Consider the following 21,598-nt stretch of genomic DNA (forward strand, 5'->3'; position numbering starts at 1 on the left):
GGAAACAGACAACAGTTAAGGAAAAATATTTTGCAATCGAGACAGAGGACTGGCCTGCCTTTGAATATCACTCCAGCTACATCTTAGTTCTTGGTCTTCATCCACTGTCAACAGCCATTCTGGCTGCATTTCTGAACTGGGCTTTCATGGAGGTGATACATTCACCAGCCATCTTTAGGAAGGTAAATGATTAATTGCACTGTTTTCCCACTGCTGCAAGGACAATGAAAGGGAAAGTAAACTTGTGCACCTCATTTCATATCTAGTTGTAATTTTCCACAAAAAAAAGGGAAACATACTTTAAGGTTACCAGGTCCTTTTTTATTTTTTCGTGTATGTGTGTGTATTATGTCTGTCTGTGTGCTTTCATCAAGACAGTTAATATAAAAATCCCAATCTCCAAATCATCATTAAGTTAACAATAATTTCTAACTTTAAATATTCTAACCACAAATACTGTATCAACATGGAATATTTATAGTTTTCTCTGAACATCCCTTTTAATTATATTTAAATTGATTTAATAAAATTATAAAGAAAAAACTATGTGATTTAGAATTCTGATTTCCAAACATAAAAATCACTAGCAGAAAAATTTAATGTATAATTTTTTGTGAATATCTCTAAAGCCTACAAAGAAATTCTATTCTGATATCTCCTAATTAAGATACAACACAGGGTGGTTTTGACACCAAAGGTCTAAAGTAAAGGATCATGGCAGTTTTATTTATTTGCCTTTGTAAGTAACAAAAAGAGGGGAAAACACACTTTTGTGTGTTAGAGTTTAGTTAAATTCACTTCCAAAACACCTCAAGAAATAATTTTACACAGATCATTCTAAAACATAAAAGTACAAAATTGGTGTTTTTGGAGGGTTGTGTAAAGAGGTTGAGCACACAGATTAAAGAAAAATTATTACAGATATATTTCTTAACCCACCTGCTATCAGGTCATCAAGAGTGTCGGTAAGCGTCTGGGCTGGAGTTGCAACCATTAGTCCATCTGGTTCTTGAACTAACAGCCCCTGATCATGTCCAGTAATAGCAATCTGAGGCTGTCCTATAATCTGATGATTACCTGATACTTTGTGAAGTTCAAGAGAATCTGTCCCATTAGAACCTAAGTCACTGGAAAAGTTAGACTGTGGAGATGATAAAGGCTGGACTGGGACAAAATCAATTTGTTCTGCAGATGGTGGAGACTGTTGCTCATCATCAGCATCATTATCTTTAAGTAAGATTGTGTCAACCTGAGGTAACTCTGAAAAGTGATCCTCTAGAAGACTACCATCTCCTTCCCCTTCTGGGAAGACTCCTCTATGAGAGCACTGCTGGTGCAGAGATACTGCGTCTTTCTGACCTTTGGTTTCCAAGTATTCTTTGGTAAATTGTTGCTGTGTTTTCATCTGCAACTGCCTTTCCACTTTCTGCAGCTCTTTCAGTATTTTCTTCTTCTTCTGGACTTGCTCTTCTCTGTTCTTTTTAAGTTCTTCTATCTTATCTTTGTTCAGAGGTTCACCTTGAATTAACTCCAATGACTTAAGCTGTGCTTTTTCAATAGCGCTAATTCTTTGTCCCAGTTCATTCAGCTTGCCTTCAGTCTCCTCTACTATGCACTCCAAAGGTTGGTATGGGTGAAAAGGTGGCAGTACGTCCTGATCTGCTACCTGCAGGGAACTGGACTTCTGCTTGGATGTACCTAAGCACATGAAAAATGTTTGAAAAAGTGCCATGCTAAAAAAAAAAAAATCAGCTCCCCCTCCCACACACATGGACCTCCCTCCCCAAACCCTTATAACTAATGCTGTAGAATGAATGTTTAAAGATTCACAGAGTGGTAGGTAAAGACTATACTCATCTATTTAACAGCACAAACTAGGATGTTGTCAATTGAAAAAATGAAATTTTTAATAAAAAGTTTGATCTTTAGAACAGGAGGATTTTGGATTAAGACAGGACAGGATGAAAATCAAGTCAAAGAGGAAAAGAATCTTAAAATTCTGCTTATTTGACTAGACTTCTTAAAGAATATCAAATCTAAAGCATTATCAAAATAGTGTTAAGATACCATTAATATTAGCTTAACTGCTCAATTGTTCTTTGCACAATATTAACTGTGCAAGCAAAGATTACTACAAGAAACAATAACTTGTAGATGAAAGTAAAGTGTTTTTCAAATTGCCAAAATGCTTCTCTTAATATATCAAAATGTAACATGAAATCAGTTTTTTCAAGATATGTACTTCTAAAATTTTCCATCATCTTTAATACTTTTGTACATGAACACTAATATTAAAAAAAGCATTTTTTTCTGAGTTTAAATAAACTTTTAATGTAAGCATCTATCAGAGGAAAACAATGTTACCTAGGAGAAAAATAATATTTTCCATATAAGAGTACTTATATTGACAATATATTTAAAAATAAAGTAAATGTATATTATTTTAAGATTTTGAAACACATTTAAATTAAGTTTTTTCCTCATGACAAAATAATTATCAATATTAATAGTCCTAACATTTGGACATAGAGTGGAGGACACATAATAATTACTGCTTTAATTCAAGGCTTAATCCTTTTATTTAGAAAGAACTGGGACTATCTACATATATAAAAGCCTAATATGCTAATTGTCCCTTCGACTGTTCAGTCACTATGATTTACACTGACCACTAGGGGGCAGATGGTTTGACTGGCAGGTTAGCTTGCTCCTGGGGTCCAGTTGATTGGGACTGGGCGAGACGGTCCGGATATGCCCTAGAGAGCCCTCTTGCAGTCTCTCCCCGGCTCCGACTGTGCACCAGTTCTTCAGCCTGGTCTGTGCCCTCTTGAAATCTGGGACCCCTTGGGGGATGTCGAAGAGCTGGTTTAGCCCAATCCCCACAGGCCAGGCCAAGGACCTCACCGGTGCATGAAATCTGTGCCAGGGGCCTCTAGTTCAGTAATAAAAAGGAACAAACTACTGATATATTCTACAACATGGATGAACTTTGAAAATTTCATGCCAAGTCAGTGATTTTCAACGAGGGTGTCACCACAAAAATTTAAAAAAAATGAAATATCTGACTCTTTAGTCAGACGCACTGACTTCTTTCCCCTTCAATTTTCAAATAAAATAAATATTCTAAAATAGATGGTAGTTTTGGTTGTACAACTCTGTAAATTTATTAAAACTCATTGCATTTTACATTTAAAGTGAGTGAACTTTATTGCATTTATTTATTTATTTATTTATTTATTTATTTATTTATTTATTTATTTATGTGTGTGTGTGTGTGTGTGTGTGTGTGTGTGTATGTGTTAATGCTCCCCCTAGGTTATTTTTCCGTTGATTTTTAGAGAAGGTGGAAGGGAGGGAGGGAGGAAGAAGAGGGAGAGACAGAGAAAGAGAGAAACATTTATGTATTGGTTGCCTTCCGCCTACAACCCAACCAGGCCAGGAATCGAACTCACATCCAAAGTATGTTCCCTTGACTGGGAATTGACCCCGAGAACTTCTGGTCTGCAGGCCAATGCTCTAACCACTGGCCAAGGCTAGCTAGTTCTTTTTTAACAGCTTTATTGCTGTTTAATTTTAAATACCATAATGTTGCCCTGGCCAGTGTTGCTAAGTGGTTAGAATGTTGGCCTTGCATTCCATTCCTTGTCAAGGACACATACCTAAGTTGTGGGTTTTATCTCTACCTTGGTCCAGATGAGTTCCAGAGGCAACCAATCAATGTGTTTCTCTCATATATCAATGTCTCTCTCTCTCTCTCTTCCCTCCCTTCTACTCTCTCTCTAGAAATCAGTAGGGAAAATGTCCTTAGGTGAGGATTAAAAAAGAACTCAGAAAAAAAATTAGTTGTCCACTCTTTTGGGTTTGTAGTCAACATATATGAATAACATAAACACACTTAAGAATTTAAAAAACAGATTATCCAATGCATTAAGAATGATTCTCAATCCAAAGGAAAAAAGTCACCCATTAGATGTTAAAATATACTGAATTGCAAGAGGTGACAAAATCACTGAAAAATAAAATCAGAGATTCAACTGCTTCTTTGCTAAAATGGGAGATGTTAAAACTGCAGGTAGCTATAATATCTGCAACATGTTTTATTACTGAAAAAGTTTAACAGTTTTTCCATAAGAAACTTCTTTAACAAGGTCAGAAGACCACAGTTCCAAAATCACTGCCATCACTTTAAGAGACTTATTCTTTAAATGCAAACTTAGCAAAATGTATCGTCTATATTCAATTTTACATTTTTATCTGAATAAACTGGTGGAGAAATACTTTATTCTTTCAAAGGAATAGCCTTTAGATTTGTGAGATAATTTTATAAATATTTTCATAAGTTTATATTCTAGTAATTCATGGTTTGGTATATTTGTTCAAAGTACCTAATGACAATCAAAAGATAAGAAAAGGAAGGATAACCAGAACAAATAACAAAACAAACAAAAAAAATTCAGTTGTGTGATAAATTCAATGACTTTAGCATACTAAAATTTAAAATTCTGCAAAGACTGAAAGCTCCTTTATTTTATTTTAAAAAATATATATTTTATTGATATTTATTTATTTATTTATTTACTTATTACAGAGAGGAAGGGAGAAGAATAGAGACTTAGAAACATCCATTAGCTGCCTCCTGCACATACCAGGGATATGCCCGCAACCAAGGTACATGCCCTTGACCGGAATCGAACCTGGGACCCTTCAGTCCATAGGCTGACGCTCTATCCACTGAGCCAAATTGGTCAGGGCCTAAAAGCTTCTTTAAACACTTATTAATTTCAAAACACACTTATATAGTTGATATATACTTTGTATATAAGATTAAGGAAACCCATGTAAGAGTTCAACACTAACCAGACTGGTAATTATATGAACTTATATAATGTTCAAAAATTAAAAATCTATCAAATAATACCATGATCCAAAATAAGACTAGAATTTTGAGGACAATAACAGTAGAAATGGCCCTTTCTTGTTTATAAATAAGATGCAAGAAGTTTAAAAGACAAGCTTACTAAAAGTAACTTAACTACTCCTCTCTTCCCCCCTTTCTTCCCCCCTCTCTCCCCCCCTCTCTCCCCCCCCCTCCTCCCCCCCTCTCCCCCCCTCTCTCCCCCTCTCCCCCACTTCCCCTTTCTCCCCTCTCCCCTCTTCTCCTTTCCCCCTTCTTCTCCTTTTCCCCTTCTCCCTAAAAAATAAAAAAAAAAAAAAAAAAAAAAAAAAAAAAAAGTAACTTAACTAAATATAGAAACTATAAGCCCAGAATAGTAGTATATGTAGCAGCAAAAACAAAGGATGGTGAGAGTAATGAACAAAAAGCAGTTCTTCTCCAAAGAGCCTAGATACATATATCAAAGCACTAACACAAGCTGTAAGATCAAAAGTAAACCAGGTTGGTAAAAAAAGAAATAATATAATTTAATCATTCCCAGAAATTGAAGCAACACCTTCAATTTTGGGGAAAAGAATGTGACAAGTGTTCTTTTAGCAACAATTTTCAGCTAGCAGGAAGGTAGTAAGTAGTATATAAGATGCAAGAAAATAAGAGTTCCATTTCCTTCCAACATCTCCCACTGTCATATATAAATAAATAAATCTATTCATTGGTAATCACTGGATGACATTATAAAGTACTTTCTAGGAATTTAGGAAAATCACCATCTCATCTTTTTAATTTGCTTTCCAATAGAAAAACTTTGTAACAGGAAACCATAATATAGAGTTAGCTTTGAACAAGACCTTTAATTTTTGTTTTTAATGGGCAGTGAGGGAATGAGGTGGACATGTATATTCCAAATATTTAGTTTATTACTGAAATGAGTTAATTCTACCAATCATTTTTGTGTCTAAAATAATTAGTATATTGTATAATAGAAAAATAATGGCTAAGGACAAAATGCATGACATACTTATCAATAGATTTGGTTTCATATTTCTTACTTGGATTTGTCTAATCAGATATAAACTTTGTTCTGTGACCCCTTTGCTTTCATATATCTCTACATAGCACCTTACTAGAATTATTTTTTAGAATCTTTAAAAAAATCTCTATTGATTTCAGAAAGGATGGGAGAGGGAGAAGGAGAGGGAGATATATAAACATCAATGATGAGAGCGGATCATTGAGTGGCTGCTTTCTGCACCCTGCCCCCCCTGCAACCTGGGCATGTGCCCTTGACTGGAATCAAACCCAGTACTCTTCAGTCTGCAGGATGACATTCTATCCATGGAGCAAAATAGGCTAAGGCTAGAATGATTTATTTTAAAAAATATTTTTATTGATTTCAGAGAGGAAGGGAGAGGGAGAGAGAGAGATAGAAACATCAATGATGACAGAGAACCATTTATCAAGTGACTCCTGCACAGCCCCTCTGGGGTATCAGCCCTCAACCTGGGCATGTGACCTTGACCAGAATTGAACCCACAACTCTTCAATCCTCAGGCTGACATACTATCCACTGAGCCAAGCCGAATAGGCCTAGAATGATTTTTAAACAGCTTTCCCAACTGGGTTTTAAAATGAAATAGAAAAAAAGTTGATGAAGTAGTATAGGAAATAACACAGTACATGAAATGTAGTAGAGTATATATATTACCTAATGGAATTTGTGTTTGGATAAATAGATGGACATTGTGCCCTGTGCTTCAATGTTCTTATTGTGGTCATAGTAAAAAATGAAAGCCATTGGCCTAGAATTGATTTTTTCTTTATGTCTAAATATCTGTCTCAAAATTTCCCATATATCTTTATTATATCTTTAATATAGTAAGGTTAACCAAGAGTGTTCAAAGTCAGAGCATCTGTGTTACATGCTAAGAGATTAATTCAACCTTCTGCCTTCTAAGCAGTTATATGTTAAAAGGCATTATTAAATGTGGGTATATGTAATCCATGTAAACATGATTACATAATAGAAATCTACTAAACTAGAGAGTATCAGTAGTAAGAATTGCATAAGAACACTCAATTTCATTCACTATACATATATTTTTCTATACACTTAAAAAAAAAATCCTCACCTGAGGATATTTTTTCCACTGACTTTCAGAGAGTGAAAGTAGGGGAGGGAGAGAGAAAGAGAGAGAGAGAAACATTGATGTAAGAGAGACACATCCACTGGTTACCTATTGAGCACCCTCACTGGGCCAGAATGAACTGCAACCCAGGTACATGCCCTTGACTGGGAATCAAACCCGCGACACTTTGATACAAAAGCCGATGCTCTATCCTGAGCCACACCAGACAGGGAACTCGACAATTTTAATGATTTGATACAAAAATATGAGAACTTTTCAGGTACCTATTCCAATAAACAACTCTGGAATATTAAAGCAGTATGTTAACTGAATTCTTACTTTACATTTATATTGCTGTTTTCAACATTTCTTCACCATTCTAGAATACTACTTCTTGGTTAATTTTTTCAAAACATCATTCTTTAATCACATCTTCCTTCTTAAAAATGTTTAATAATTTTCTTTTGCATTCAGAATGATATATATTGTTAGCCTGGTATTTAGTAGTTTACTCAACAAATATTGGAATAAATAGAATAAGCAAGGCATAATGGACTATACAAAGATAAACAACACAAACCCTGCCCTTTGAGCTTACAGTCTAAAGAGGAAATAAAAGTATATGAGTCCAAATATAGGCAGACCTGGAATGGGGGGTATAATATAGGAATCCTCATGCATTATTGGTAGGAGTGTAAACTGCTCTAGCCATTATAGAGAGCAAATTTGTAATACTCTCAGATAAACAGTATGCATTCCTATGACAGGCAATTCTACTCCTAAATTTATCCCAAAGAAATTCCTAGAAGGGTAGTATATAAGGATTTTCATCACAGCATTGTCTGTGAGAAGTGAGAAGCAACTGGGTCCCCACCACTGGGAGAAAGGACAGGTAAAAATGGAGGATATACAGGGTGAAGCACTGTGCTGCAGGCAGAAATAGAGGTAGACACATAAATAGATCTTAAAACAGTATTAATGAAAAAAGTAAAAAACAAAATGGAATTCAGCACAATACCATTTATTATAGTAAATTTAAAATACCCATTAAGTAGTAAACATATTATGAGAATGTGTAAGAACAAAAGAATTTACACATCAACAAAATTTACACTCCCCTCACATACAAAAAACACACACACAAAAAAACCCACAAAAAAAACCTTCCACAGGGCAAGTAAGGGATTGAAAGAGGGATAAAGGGAGTAAGACAGGAGCCACAATGTCAAAGCACCAGGATTTGAATATGATTAACCCAACCTTCTATACTTGAGTTCCAAAAGATGAGGAGGGGGCAGGAGTAGGAATGACCAGAGCCAGATGGAAGACCCAATAAAGTGCTATAGGAGTTCAGAGCAAATAAACTACTCCTCTAGAGGGCTTGAGGTGCACAAAAAAGATATAGGTTTTGTTTTAAACCGATATCATTTAAATGCTTTGTAACAGATTTAAATTCTAAACTGTTAACCTGCACAGGATAATTCAGTCCTCTCGTTTAGAATCTCTGGAGAACCAGTTAAAACAAATAAATTAGATGCGACAAATGGCTTCAATTTAACAAATTTAAAAATTAATTTTGAAAGACATAGGGTTGATATCACTTGTATATCCTTTCCCATCTGAATATTCACAACTATACATAATATAGTTAAATAATGTTGGAAAACTGAGCATATCATTCTCACCTAGTTTCACATTTTATTTACAGAGTGATTCTGAGGTCTCTCAGATGCCGCCTAGAATTGTAAATCCTTGAAAATCAACAATAAATAAGTGAGGTAAGTTGCCTATATCAGGAGATATGGGTCAAGATGAATGGAGCCTAGACAAATGGTGCAAATGGGTCACGGAAAAAAAGAATATATGAGTAGTATATAACACCTGGGTAAGATTTACGGCATGGATATATTTTAAAGGATGCAGGTATGAATAATAAAAAAGATTTATTTAAAACAGACAGAAATAAAAAGTTATAAGAGCTTGTAAAGATGATTGCTAGAAGAGGAAAATGAAGAGTCTTAGAGAATAAGAACCCTTCCTTTATCCCTAATCACATGTGCAACACAGATATTAGGAAAAACAAAAGCATCAAACATCAGTTTCATCATTCAAAGGAACTTCTCTAGAAATATAAATGAGAAGTATTAAAGAGAAAAAGTCACCTTAAGGAGAAAAATATAACAACATATATTTAATAATTTAAGATAGGTGTTTTTTTTTTTATCCCATTGATTCAGTGTGCACTCTGATATCAACTGATTTTTCCTAATTCATAGTGATATAACATTCTATGATGCACATGATTTATCCTAACATTACATTATAATACATGCATGATCACAGTTCGATCCTGCATAAATATATATATTTGGTTGGCAATGTCACAAGGCAGCTGGCAATAGCAAGTGCCCAAGTGTCTAGATAAAAATGTTAACTTTTTTCTTCCCTAATAATTTAGAAAAATAAAAGATTCCTTAAAAGCTTAATTTATTTTTATATTATTTAATAAGTAATAAAACATCAAAATGAAGATAGATGCTCCGTACAAGGAGGGTATCTCAGTAAGAAAAAATATGATTACTCACTTGAGTATCAACTTAAAAAATCACTACCTGAACATTTTAGGTTACTTAGATATTAAATCTAAATTTAAAATGTTTTACTTGCTCTCCATGCATACTTCACGTCCTTCCTAGCTTATTTCTTGGTTATTTTGTGGTTTGTGTTAATAAAATATATTTTTAAAACATTTCTTATGTAGTTCTGAATTTCCCTAGCCAAAGTTAGTACAGTTCTATATAGGATTTAGCCAAACAAGAAACAACAAAAATAGAGGCATTTAGTATTTTACTAAAGGCTGTCAACTAGTTATGATGCCAGATTCCTTAATAGGTACATGCTTACTTTGCTTTTTAAAAAAATATATTTTATTGATTTTTTTTTTTACAGAGAGGAAGAGAGAAGGATAGAGAATTAGAAACATCGATGAGAGAGAATCATAGATCAGCTGCCTCTTGCACACCCCCCACCGGGGATATGCCCGCAACCAAGTTAAATGCCCTTGACCGGAATCGAACCCCAGACCTTTCAGTCTGCAGGCTGATGCTCTATCCACTGAGCCAAACCAGTTTTGGCTTACTTTGCTTTTTATTTGTTAAGATTAAAAATGTCAGCCTTCATTTTCTTAAAAGTTTAAATAGCTATGTGTCCAATGGAAAGCTGTTAGAATTACCATAAATCAGAGACACTACAGACATTTTATCTCTAAAATTAATAGTTTAGAAATGAAGTAATCCTTGGTGAAGGCCCTCAATACTCTAAATTACTAAAACTGGCATAATTTGAAAGAAGCTTCTGCTTGTTGCTGTAACAATTACCCCTAACCAACTTTCCTTTTTTTTATTTTTTATTTATTGTTTAAAGTATTACATATGTCTCCTTTTCTCCTGATTGACACCCCCTACAAACTTTTCTTAAATCACAGTATTAAAGAGACTAATACTAATATACCTTGTTTTGATTTAAAAAATCTAGGACTTGATTATTACATACTGAATGAAATATGCTCATACATTTTTTAAAAGAAATATATTCCATTGATTTTGTACAGAGAGGAAGAGAAAGGGATAGAGAGCTAGAAACATCGATGAGAGAGAGTCATCGATCAGCTGCCTCTTGCACACCCCCTACTGGGGATGTGCCCGCAACCAAGGTACATGCCCTTGACTGGAATTGAACCCGGGTCCCTTCAGTCCCCAAGCCGACGCTCTATCCATTGAGCCAAACCGGTCCCGGCTATGCTCATACATTTAAGTAGTTTTTAAATGCCTTACAAAGTACCTATTTTCTTATTTTAAAAGTACTCGGATATGACAACTATACGTGATTATCAAATCAAGGTACTTTTTATATCTACAAATGAAAAGATAGCAGAAAAATATCAGAGTTCACAAACTTGAGCCCTTTAAATATTATACACTCCTTCTTAATATTCACTTGGATATTATTTATATACTTTTTGATAGTTATTTGTCCAGGTTCACATATTGACAGATGTTAACACACTCTATTTTTCATTATGTGAAAGAAACTAAATTTAGTAATTCTTAAAACTTCTCACTCATTGAAATGAATCATTGTTACTAAGACTTAACTAGACAAAAAATATACATTTTCATTCCTCATATTATACTACTGTTTAGCTAAAGAATTATCAAATGGGAAATGAATGCTTGATAAATTTGTGCTACTTTAATAAAAAAAACTTGTTTTTTGATTAAGTATTTTCACCTATGTTAAATAAAAATTACACCTAGCAGTATGTTAACAGGAAATAAGAAGTCATTTTTCTTAGTATTTATGTATTTTCTATTTTATAGTCTGTAAGGTTATTAGCATTTTCAGAATTACCTACCTCAATTAATGTATGAACTAATATGGGATACATACTAATGAGTTCATTAATTAGATAATAAAATACCCATTTTAAAGAAATAATTTAAAAACTAACCTTTTTGTACTCCTAAAAGGGCAGGGGAGTTCTCCTGTGAACTTCTGTCAGGCTCTTGGGGAGGTACAACCATGGCAAGAGTATGCATTGGTACACGTGGAACCTAAAAAGCCAACTCAGAAAAAATAATCTCAGATCAAAGAGTAAAACAAAAGCCCACAAACTAAACAGAGATCCTGCTTTAGATTTTTTTCATACTACTGATTCACTTGTTTCTTAAAAAAAAAAAATAAATTCCACCAAGAACAAAACACCAAAAAATTCACCTGGAGGGTATTATACTGAGTGAAATAAGCCAGTCAGAGAAAGCTAAGTATCACAAGATCTCTCTCTTGTGTGCAATCTAATGAGCCAAATAAACTGATGATCAAAACAGACCCCGAGTCACAGAAGCATGAGCAGACCATTGAACCTCAGAGGGAAGAAGGCAGGGGAGAGTTGGTAGGAAGAGATCAACCATTGAACTTGTTTGCATATATGCATAACAGGTGGACACAATGGTGTGGTGAAAGCCTGGAGGTGGGAGGAGACGGGAGAGGGCTGGAGGAAGTATTTCACTAAGGAATAATTTCTAAGAATATTGATTGGACAAACTCAGACAATCTACAAGTAAATGACTAAGGTAAGTGGAATATTACTCTCTAGCTAAAAAGAAAGCCTTGCTGGTTCTAATTATAGCTAGGAGTACAATTCACATAATCACTGGCCAATTTACCCTTGTCCAAATTCCATTTGGGTCAAAAGAAAGAAAAATTCCACATGTCTCGTGAGTTGGAGTATTTTAGCAGTACTCAGGATAATTTTGAAGACAAAAACAAGATTTCACTAAACTCTGTATGCTTAATACATTCTCTATATTCTCTCCATATTTTTAGGTAGGTTTAAAAATTACTTTAAATTACTTTTGGTGCATATATCCTGGTTAATCATACTTTGCTAGTTGACAAAGTATGATTAACTCTAGTATAAATAATAGTGTCTTGGGAAGTATTAAGGAAAAGCTTTTTATTTGGTTCAAAATTATGCTTAATACATTCATGAAAAAACAAACAACCTACTTAGTTGTAGTAAGATGAGAATTTGGAATATTTATATTTATATTTGGTTTTATTTTATTTTTATTTTTCTTAAAAAACACACTATTTTTAGTAAATAAGATAAAAAAATTTCCATAAACTTTTGAATAGAAACTGTAAGAACTTAGGAACATGTTTATCTCAATATGGAATAGAAAAAAGAAAAACCATTTTTTCTTAAAACAAATTTTAAACAAAAATTCCCAACCGGTAAGGATAGTTATATGTAGTTTCAAATAAGCTCTGTTTTACTTTACCTGAGATTGATCTTGAGAAGGTGGAGTGAGTACAGATACATCTGTAGTAGGAACTGATAGAACATTGTTCGGATAATCCAACAGATAAGAAACAACATTAGTATGGCCACCTTTTGCAGCTTCGATGAGCATTGTTGAGCCATCCTGAGAAAAAGTGACACCATCATTATTATTTATAAATTTCTTCTTATATGATTACTATACACATTTAGTTTCTTAGCAACTCATATAAAATAAAAACTCATTAAAGAGTAATGAATATTAAGCACTAAGAAATCAAACATTTTAATAGCTACATATATATGTATGTATATCTATCTATCTATCTATCTATCTATCTATCTATCTATCTATTTCTTCACTTATTTTTTAGTAGAATACCTTGAGTCGATGAGTAGGGTCAGCCCCATGAGCCAAGAGTAGTTCAACAACTGCCAGGTGACCTCCTGCACATGCCAGCGAAACCACTGTATGATCATTATTGGCTGTAGCCCTATTCACATTGGCACCTTCAAGTAGAAATAAATAGCAATCTTAGCAAAAGTTGGAATCAAGCCAGTTCATAGACAAAATCATTTTAAAGATCTTTTGAACTATACAGACACAAAAAAACACATCAATCATTATTGTAGAGTTTAAAAAATTTTCACAAAGTGAACACACCTGTGTCGCCAGCACCCAGATCAAGAAACAGAACATTACCCACATACCAGAAGTTCCACCCTGTGCCCCTTTCAGTCAGTACCCACCCCTCAATATTATTACTATTCTGACTCCAAACTGGTTTTAGTTTTTGATCTTTATATGAATGAAGTCATACAGTGTACTCTTTTGTTTGTGTCTGGCTTCTTTCGCTCAATATAATATTTGTGAGATTCATCCTCATTGTTGCACGTAGTTGTAGTTCCTTCATTCAATATCACTTTTTAAATGGAAAATCTAGAAGACTAAGATTAATAAATATATATGGGTTAACATAAGCATCAAATAATACCATTTTATGTAACTTTTAAAATGTTTCAAAGACATTTATCTATTTCTAGAACGTGGCAATATAGCCAGGTCTTATAAAATATATTTTATTGATTTTCTTTTACAGAGAGGGAGAGAGATAGAGAGCTAGAAACATCGATGAGAGAGAAACATCGACCAGCTGCCTCTTGCACACCCCCCACCGGGGATGTGCCCGCAACCAAGGTACATGCCCCTGACCGGAATCGAATCTGGGACCCCTCAGTCCACAGACCGACGTTCTATCGCTGAGCCAAACCGGTTTCGGCTATAGCCAGGTCTTAAAGTAGAGATAACAAAACCATATTTAAGGGAAATATAATTCTTCATATTGTGTATTTTAAGAGTCAGAGGGATGTGAATATGAAGAGAAGACAAGATTATCCAAATATATTATCTCAAAGACTATTTAGTAAGTTGCTAAATAACTTTGTACAGTATGACCTGAGGCAAACCTAAAGGCACAATCTTTTCTTAGCCTGTTTTTAAAAATTTGCTTTTTGCCCCTGGGAAAAAAGAAACTGTATTTTAGTTCAATCATCTTTTACAGACCTCAGAGGGCTAACCTAGATAGATAGCAATATTCATTCTTCTCTTCCTTAATTCCAAACTTATTTAATGAGGAGAAAAATAAATCTATGGGTGAAATTATTATCAATTTATTTAATTTTAAGAAATATCTAGCTGAACCTAATCCTTGGGAAAGACAAGACACATCAATAAACATCCTCCATTTGCAACATGAAATTATTTTTAAAGTTGTTAATAATAATTTACTTTAAAAAATATATTTTTATTGATTTCAGAGAGGAGAGGGAGAAAGACAGATACATCAATGATTGAGAGAGAATCATTTGATCAGCTGTCCCCTGCACATCCCAAACTGGGGACTGAGCTTGCAACCTGAACATGTGACCTGCTGAGGAATCCAACCATGACCTCTTGTTTCATTGGGCGATGCCACGCCTGCCAGGAGGTTAATAATACATTTAGATTGTAGACAGTTTAGTAGTTACTACAGCCTAAAAAAACTATAATCAATGTGTTCCTACTCCTGACAAGCTTAATGATATGCTTAGCAGGGTAGTTGGGTATGAAAGGAGCATGAGAAAACTTCAAAGGTTATCCATCTGTTTATACTTATGTACGGTTGAGGTACATAATTTTTACAGAGTATATTATAGCATTATATATATAAATAAAATCAGGACTGATTGAAGCCAGGCCTGTTGGGAGGAGGAGATGGCGGGCGATTGGCTGGCAGGCCTTGCCCTCATTTGGTGGGGGTACCGATCAGGGTCAGAGGTGGGGGGAGGGGCCATGGGAGGTTGGCTGGCTAGCCCTGCCCCTGATTGGTGTGGTAGGGGCCCATTAATGGTGGGCCAGCAGCAGGGAGGGGGATGCAGGCTGTTGGCCGGTGGCCCTGCCCCTGATACGGTGGGGTGGGGCCTATCTGGAGTGGGTGGTGGGGGCTCATCAGGGCGGGGCCAGAAGGGGGGCTGCAGGAGGCTGGCATACAGGCCCCACCCCCTATTAGGGTAGGGGGGTTGTTTGGGGCTGTCAGGGGCTGGGCCGGCCAGGGGAAGGGACTGTGGGCCAATAGAGTAATGGGAGCCCATGGGGAAGGGCTGGCTGGGGGGAGGGGCTGCAGGCTAATCAGGGTGGTGGGAGCCCATCAGGAGCGGACCAGCAGGTGGGGAGGAAAGGGCTGCAAGGGGGAAATGTTGGCCGGCTGGCCACACCCGATTGACCAGTTCACTGGCCGCAGTGGGCATCATAGCAAATGGTCATTACAGTTGTTACTTTGTTCCAGTCACTGGCTTTTTATACGTATAGGCTAGAGATCCGATGCACAAAATTCATGAAAGTGTAGCCTTCCTTCACCCAGCTGCCAGCACTGGCTTCCCTCTGGCACCACTTTCCCTCGCAGCTCTGACTTCATCTGGAAGATTGTCCAAAGTACGCCTGATCTAATTAGCATATTATGCTTTTATTATTATAGATAGGTTTTAGCCTTGGCCAAGTAGCTCAGTTGATTAGAGCACTGGGCTAGTATACCAAGGTTGTGGGTTCAATCTCCTGTCAGGACACATAAGAATCAACCAATGAATGTACAAATAAGTGAAACAACAAATTGATGTTTCTTTCTCTCTCCTTCTAGAATCAATAAATAAAAAATTAAAAAAAAAGATAGGCCTTACTTGCTAGCAAAAATGTGATATAAAGAAAATAAACCTGTTTTATCTAATTAAAGAAATATTTTATATTTAAATGATAAAATATTATACTGCACAAAATAACAGTTTTATTGGAATAGAGATAGAAAATTTTTATTTTAATAACATGGCATTACCTGAGTAGACCTTCTTTGTATTTTGCCATCCTATCCTGGAGTTTTTCATCAGATGCCCGAGTATCTCTAACTATAATACACAGAGTTAGACTGAACCAAATGAAATTGCTGATATTATACACCATTTTTTGATGTATAAAATGACAATTTTATATGGTTCAACCTAACATGAGTTCAGCATGTTTCACTTTTCTACAGTAAACAGTATTGAACTACCTTGTCATCCATCATTTGAACTTCTTTGTATAAATACAATCAAATAAATACAATAATAATAATACCTTTGTATACTTGATTAATTCAACTGTCCCATAAACAACAGCAGCAGACTTTCTCCCTTCTACCTCCTCTTACCTCCAGCAGAACTGCCTTGTAATCATTAAGTGTTGAACAATATCTACTAAGTATACCTGGACATTTACATTTGGCTTTTCCAACTTTTGGGAGTAACCACCTGCTATTTGTTTGATAAAAACTTCAAACTCAAAACTAATAAAGATCCCAATAAGTATCTCACGAACTCTATGATTACCAAGTAAAATAGAGCAACACGGGACTAGAATATAGTACTTATGCTTCAGGCAAAGTAGCTTTAACATAAATTGCAACAGTTTAGGATTTTTTACCCCCAGAAATTGTAGCCTCTTGGAAATGATCACTTGTACTTTCTTTACCTTTGCTAATAAGAAACTGCACAGTGCACAAATGACCAGCTCTTGCAGCTTTCATCAAAGGTGTTCTTCCACCTTCAGATTCATGTTCCTATTAAAGAAACAAAAATAATCCATCAATAACAGCTCATTAAGCATCAGTTTTAAATACTTAGTATCAATGACATAGATATAATGAAGATTTAATACTCACTCCATATAGTCACTTACACAACCTACCTCAATTCCTCCAAAATATAGGATTAATTCCAGTCCACATTAGCAGGTATAATCTTTTAAACATAAGTATTATCTTTAATGGTCATAGTTTGGTATACAAAACTATGACCATTAAAGATAATACTTATGTTTAGTTTGAGGCCCAAAGAGAAATCTCTGCATTTTCCCATTCCTAAGATTAAAAGATATTTTCCGAACTATTCATCTGAACTGTGATAAAGGTGCCTTAGTATTATGAGGTGATTAGGAGGATATTGATCTTATTATATCAGGATTCAATAAGAACTCTATCATAGGATAGAAACCAATCCCTGAAGAAAAATACTATGGTAAATTCAGGATTAAAGGGAAAAATAAAACAAAAAATATACCAATGAGCAGATATTTCTTAAGGGTGGAAATTAAATATTTGAATATGAAAGGCAAAAGAAACACTTTTATAATATAATAAGGACTATTATTCTAGGAAGTTTGCCAGCAAGAGGAATGAATGACTAAACAGCTTTCAACCATCCTAATATCAAATGACACTACAAGGATTATATCTTTGGTAAGTATGGTAAGTAGCACTATCTGCAGTAGATCTGTTAACTCTTATTTACCCATCTAAATATTAAAATGTAGCTGATAACATCACTTCTATGAAAAGTTCTCTTACCTATCCACTCTTTCATTGTGCGCAAACAGTAATTTCTATTGATATTATTCTGGTCATCTTTTGTAACTAAGAAATACTTGATAAAGAACAGTGATTAAGTCAAGCTTTATTTCAGTTCTGTTCTAATTAACTGAGAATCCTTTAGCTACCTAATACATAGTAAATTTTAAAAATTGTTTGCTATGCAAAAAAGATAGAATTTAATCTATTTACATAACTATCTGATCTACAGCTCAGGCAAACTAATAATGAAAAATAAGAGTAGAGCCCAATCACGTGGCTCAGTGGCTGACTGTTGACCCATGAACCAGATCACGGTTTAATTTCTGGTCAGGGCACATGCCCAGATTGCGGGCTTGATTCCCATTGTGGGGTATACAAGAGGCAGCCTATCAATGGTTCTCTCTCATTACTGATGTTTCTCTCTCTCTCTTCCTTACCCTCTGAAATCAATAAAAATATTAAAAAAAAGAAAAATAAGAGTAGATTGTCAACCCAATGGAAACATTACATTGGCCTGTGGTGACAGGAACAACACTCTAAAATAGATTTTAGAAAATCTTGATGGTGTAGAATCTTTCAACCTCCTATAAAAATCAGTTTATGCTTTAACTTTTTTATATATTTATATTTTATTGATTTATTACAGAGAGGAAGGAAGAGGGATAGAGAGCTAGAAACATCGATGAGAGAGAAACATCGACCAGCTGCCTCCTGCACATCCCCTACCAGTGATGTGCCTGCAACCAAGGTACATGCCCTTGACCGGAATTGAACCTGGGACCTTTCGGTCTGCAGGCCAACGCTATATCCACGGAGCCAAACCAGTTCGGCTATGCTTTAACTTTTAATTATTATGTATATGGTGAGGCAAAAGTAGGCTTACAGTTGCGAGTATGCAAAACAGAGTTTATTCTTGTATTATTATTTATTAATTATTGTATTATTTTCCATATGGACAATTGTAAACCTACTTTACCCCACCCTGTATATTGATTACACAACAACCTTTAACTCTAAGTTATAGATAATGCCAACATAATTTGGCTTTAGAATATATTTTAAGCCTAAAGTCAAATTATGTAAATATAAGATTCTGGCAACTTCAAACAAAATAAAATATAGATTGAAAATCTTACTCAGAATGACTTAGAAAGTTGTTTGCCCAATTTTTCATCTGACTTATTTCTGAAATATCATAACTGATAACACAATGGAAATAAATTACTCCTTTAGCAACTTACCGTATTTTTCGGACCATAAGACGCACTTTTTCCCCCCCAGAAGTGGGGGGAAAAAGTCCCTGCGTCTTATGGTCCAAATATAGCCTACACATATACTTTAAAAAAAAAGTTTTTTTACTTGCCCGGCTCTGTGTGGTCTCTGTGTGCTTGCCCGGCTCTAAAATGGTTCTAAATGCTGCTGTTTACTTTACAGGGTTGATTACATGTGTTTATGACTGTGATGTTGGGTTTTAATGCACATAAAATATTTTAGGACACTATTTGTTTCAGAATCTTTTTTTCTTCATTTCCCTTCTCTAAAAACTGGTGCGTCCGGAGCGTCTTATGGTCCGAAAAATACGGTACTTCCCCTCCTGCCTCAGGGTCTTTTTGTTCAAGCTGTTCTCTCTTCCCTATAATATTTGTCTATTAGTTCTTTATCATCCTTCACATCAAGTCAATTATCATTTCCTCAAAGAAGACCTCCCTGAACTTGACTTACAGTTCTATGAACCGCTCCTTCAAAAGTTCCAATCATATATTATAATCCAATAGTTTGTGCAACTATTTGGCTAACATGTCTCTGCCACTAAAATGTAGGCTCCATGAGAACAGCAACTGCATCCATTTTTGTTTGCCATCATAAACCTGACATCTAAAACAATGAAGGGCCTGAATATTGTTTACCAAAAAGGAACCTTAGCGTAACTGACCTCTTAAATCTTCCCTTTCATAGTACTGAGGTTTGAAGTTTTAATTTTCTAAGTAAATAAGAGAAAGAAAAGTTAATTTAACAGGAAATTAAGAGTAATAGTTAAACTTAGAGTGAGATGGTCACTATCTGCATTATCTACATTATTACTAAAGCATGGGTGGACAATAAAGTCACTTTTTCTTTCTTATGTCTTTCATCTGACAGTGACATCCATCAACATTACTGGGTCACAGAGACAAAAGATTTTACCCCGCTTTAAAATTTTAATTTACTAATTCTACATACTTAAAAATTACCATAGCTGATAAAAGAAATCAGAAAGTATTGTCCCAAGATCAATCAAATTTCAAAATTCAACATACTAACAAAAAATTCTGAAATGAACGGTATGAAAATTTGCCTATTTTATTTTACTCCCTATAAATATAAATTCGTTTTTTAAAAATCCTCACCTGAGGATATTTTTCTACTGATTTTTAGAGAGAGTGGAAGAGAGAGGGAAAGAAAAAAAGAAACATCGATGTATCTCACATTGTCTGGTTGCCTCCTGCATGGAGCCTCACCAGGCCAGGGCCAGGTAGGAACCTGCAACCATGGTTCATGTCCTTGACTGGAATCAAACCTGAGACCCTTCAGTCCGCAGGCTGATGATCTATCCACTGAGCCAAACTGCTAGGGCCATTCCTTTGGTTTTTAACAATATAATTATGTTTGAGAAACTGGCTGGTAAAACAATACTACAACTTTAAAATGTATTGATAATATTTCATGTCCTAAAATTAATAATGTATGTCCCACATGTATCATTTGTACCAAAATATATGACCAATAAATCCTTTTAAAATAGGAATCAAATTTGTATATATTATTTATGAATGTTAGGTTTATTAGTACAGTCAAACTTTGCTTAGGGTCAATAAAATTTCAGGATATACATTATGATTTTCCTTTATAAACACAGAAAATTATTTTCCAAGGCTATAAAATTACATATTGTGCAGTTTAACATGTTTTCTGTTCTTGGGAATAGCTACAATATAGGGATTATGTAGTTCTTGAACAGTTGGCCTCTTACCTTCATTGGATGGCTGATTTAAAACTACTGATTTAATTTATAATATAGATATTGTTCTATTGAGGGTTCCTATTCTTTTTTTTTTTTTTAATATATTTTATTGATTTTACACAGAGAGGAATTGAGAGGGACAGAGAGTTAGAAATGTCAATGAGAGAGAAACATCGACCAGCTGCCTCCTGCACCCCCCACACTGGGGATGTGCCTGCAACCAAGGTACATGCCCTTGACCGGAATCGAACCTGGGACCTTTCAGTCCGCAGGCCAACGCTCTATCCACTGAGCCAAACCGGTCCCGGCCCTATTCTCCTTTTTAAAAATTCTCACCCAAGGATATTTTTTCCACTGATTTTTAGAGAGTGGAGGGGAGAGGGGGAGTGAGAAAGAGAAGAAGAGGGAGAGATGTGAGATACATCAATTGATTACCTCCCCCATGCTCCCGGGTCACGCAACCCAGGTACGTGCCCTTGACGAGAATCAAACCCACAACCCTTTGGTGCATTGAGCTGATGCTCTAACCACTTGGAGACAATGGCTAGGGCAAGGGTTCCTATTTTGAGTCAATAATTTATAACTTATTTACAAAATCAGCAATAATTTCATCTAAGTATTCAAATTTATAGCTTGTTCATGATTGCCTTGCAAATTTTAAAGATCTCTATCTTACCAAATAGTTCTAACTCCCTTTATGTGTCTATGACTTAACTATGCCTTTCCTTATTTTGAAGTCTGGCTTATTTAATCTATTTCAGTCATTTTAAAAACTCAGTCTTTAATTTTGCTTTTCACAACTATTTTTTCCTTTTTATC

The 21,598-nt window shown here is 35.1% G+C and overlaps 1 protein-coding gene across 10 annotated transcripts in view; it reads right to left on the bottom strand.

Annotated features, from left to right (window-relative positions):
* LOC118710974 (ankyrin repeat and KH domain-containing protein 1) overlaps positions 1 to 21,598 on the bottom strand; it is a 124,225-nt gene that overhangs the window by 38,213 nt on the left and 64,414 nt on the right. For 6 of the 10 annotated variants that reach the window (XM_045576908.1, XM_045576907.1, XM_045576912.1 and 3 more), the window contains exons 12-16: positions 16,854 to 16,989; positions 13,245 to 13,372; positions 12,864 to 13,007; positions 11,531 to 11,633; positions 940 to 1,698 (exon numbers count right to left, since the gene is read on the bottom strand). In XM_045576908.1, the coding sequence (XP_045432864.1) occupies positions 940 to 1,698; positions 11,531 to 11,633; positions 12,864 to 13,007; positions 13,245 to 13,372; positions 16,854 to 16,989 (1,270 nt within the window). The remainder of the gene's footprint in view (positions 1 to 939; positions 1,699 to 11,530; positions 11,634 to 12,863; positions 13,008 to 13,244; positions 13,373 to 16,853; positions 16,990 to 21,598) is intronic. The other 4 variants (XM_036423828.2, XM_036423833.2, XM_036423834.2 and 1 more) reach the window with 1 other exon arrangement.

Source organism: Pipistrellus kuhlii, unplaced genomic scaffold, assembly GCF_014108245.1.
Source record: "Pipistrellus kuhlii isolate mPipKuh1 unplaced genomic scaffold, mPipKuh1.p scaffold_m20_p_8, whole genome shotgun sequence".
Classification (NCBI taxonomy): domain Eukaryota; kingdom Metazoa; phylum Chordata; class Mammalia; order Chiroptera; family Vespertilionidae; genus Pipistrellus; species Pipistrellus kuhlii.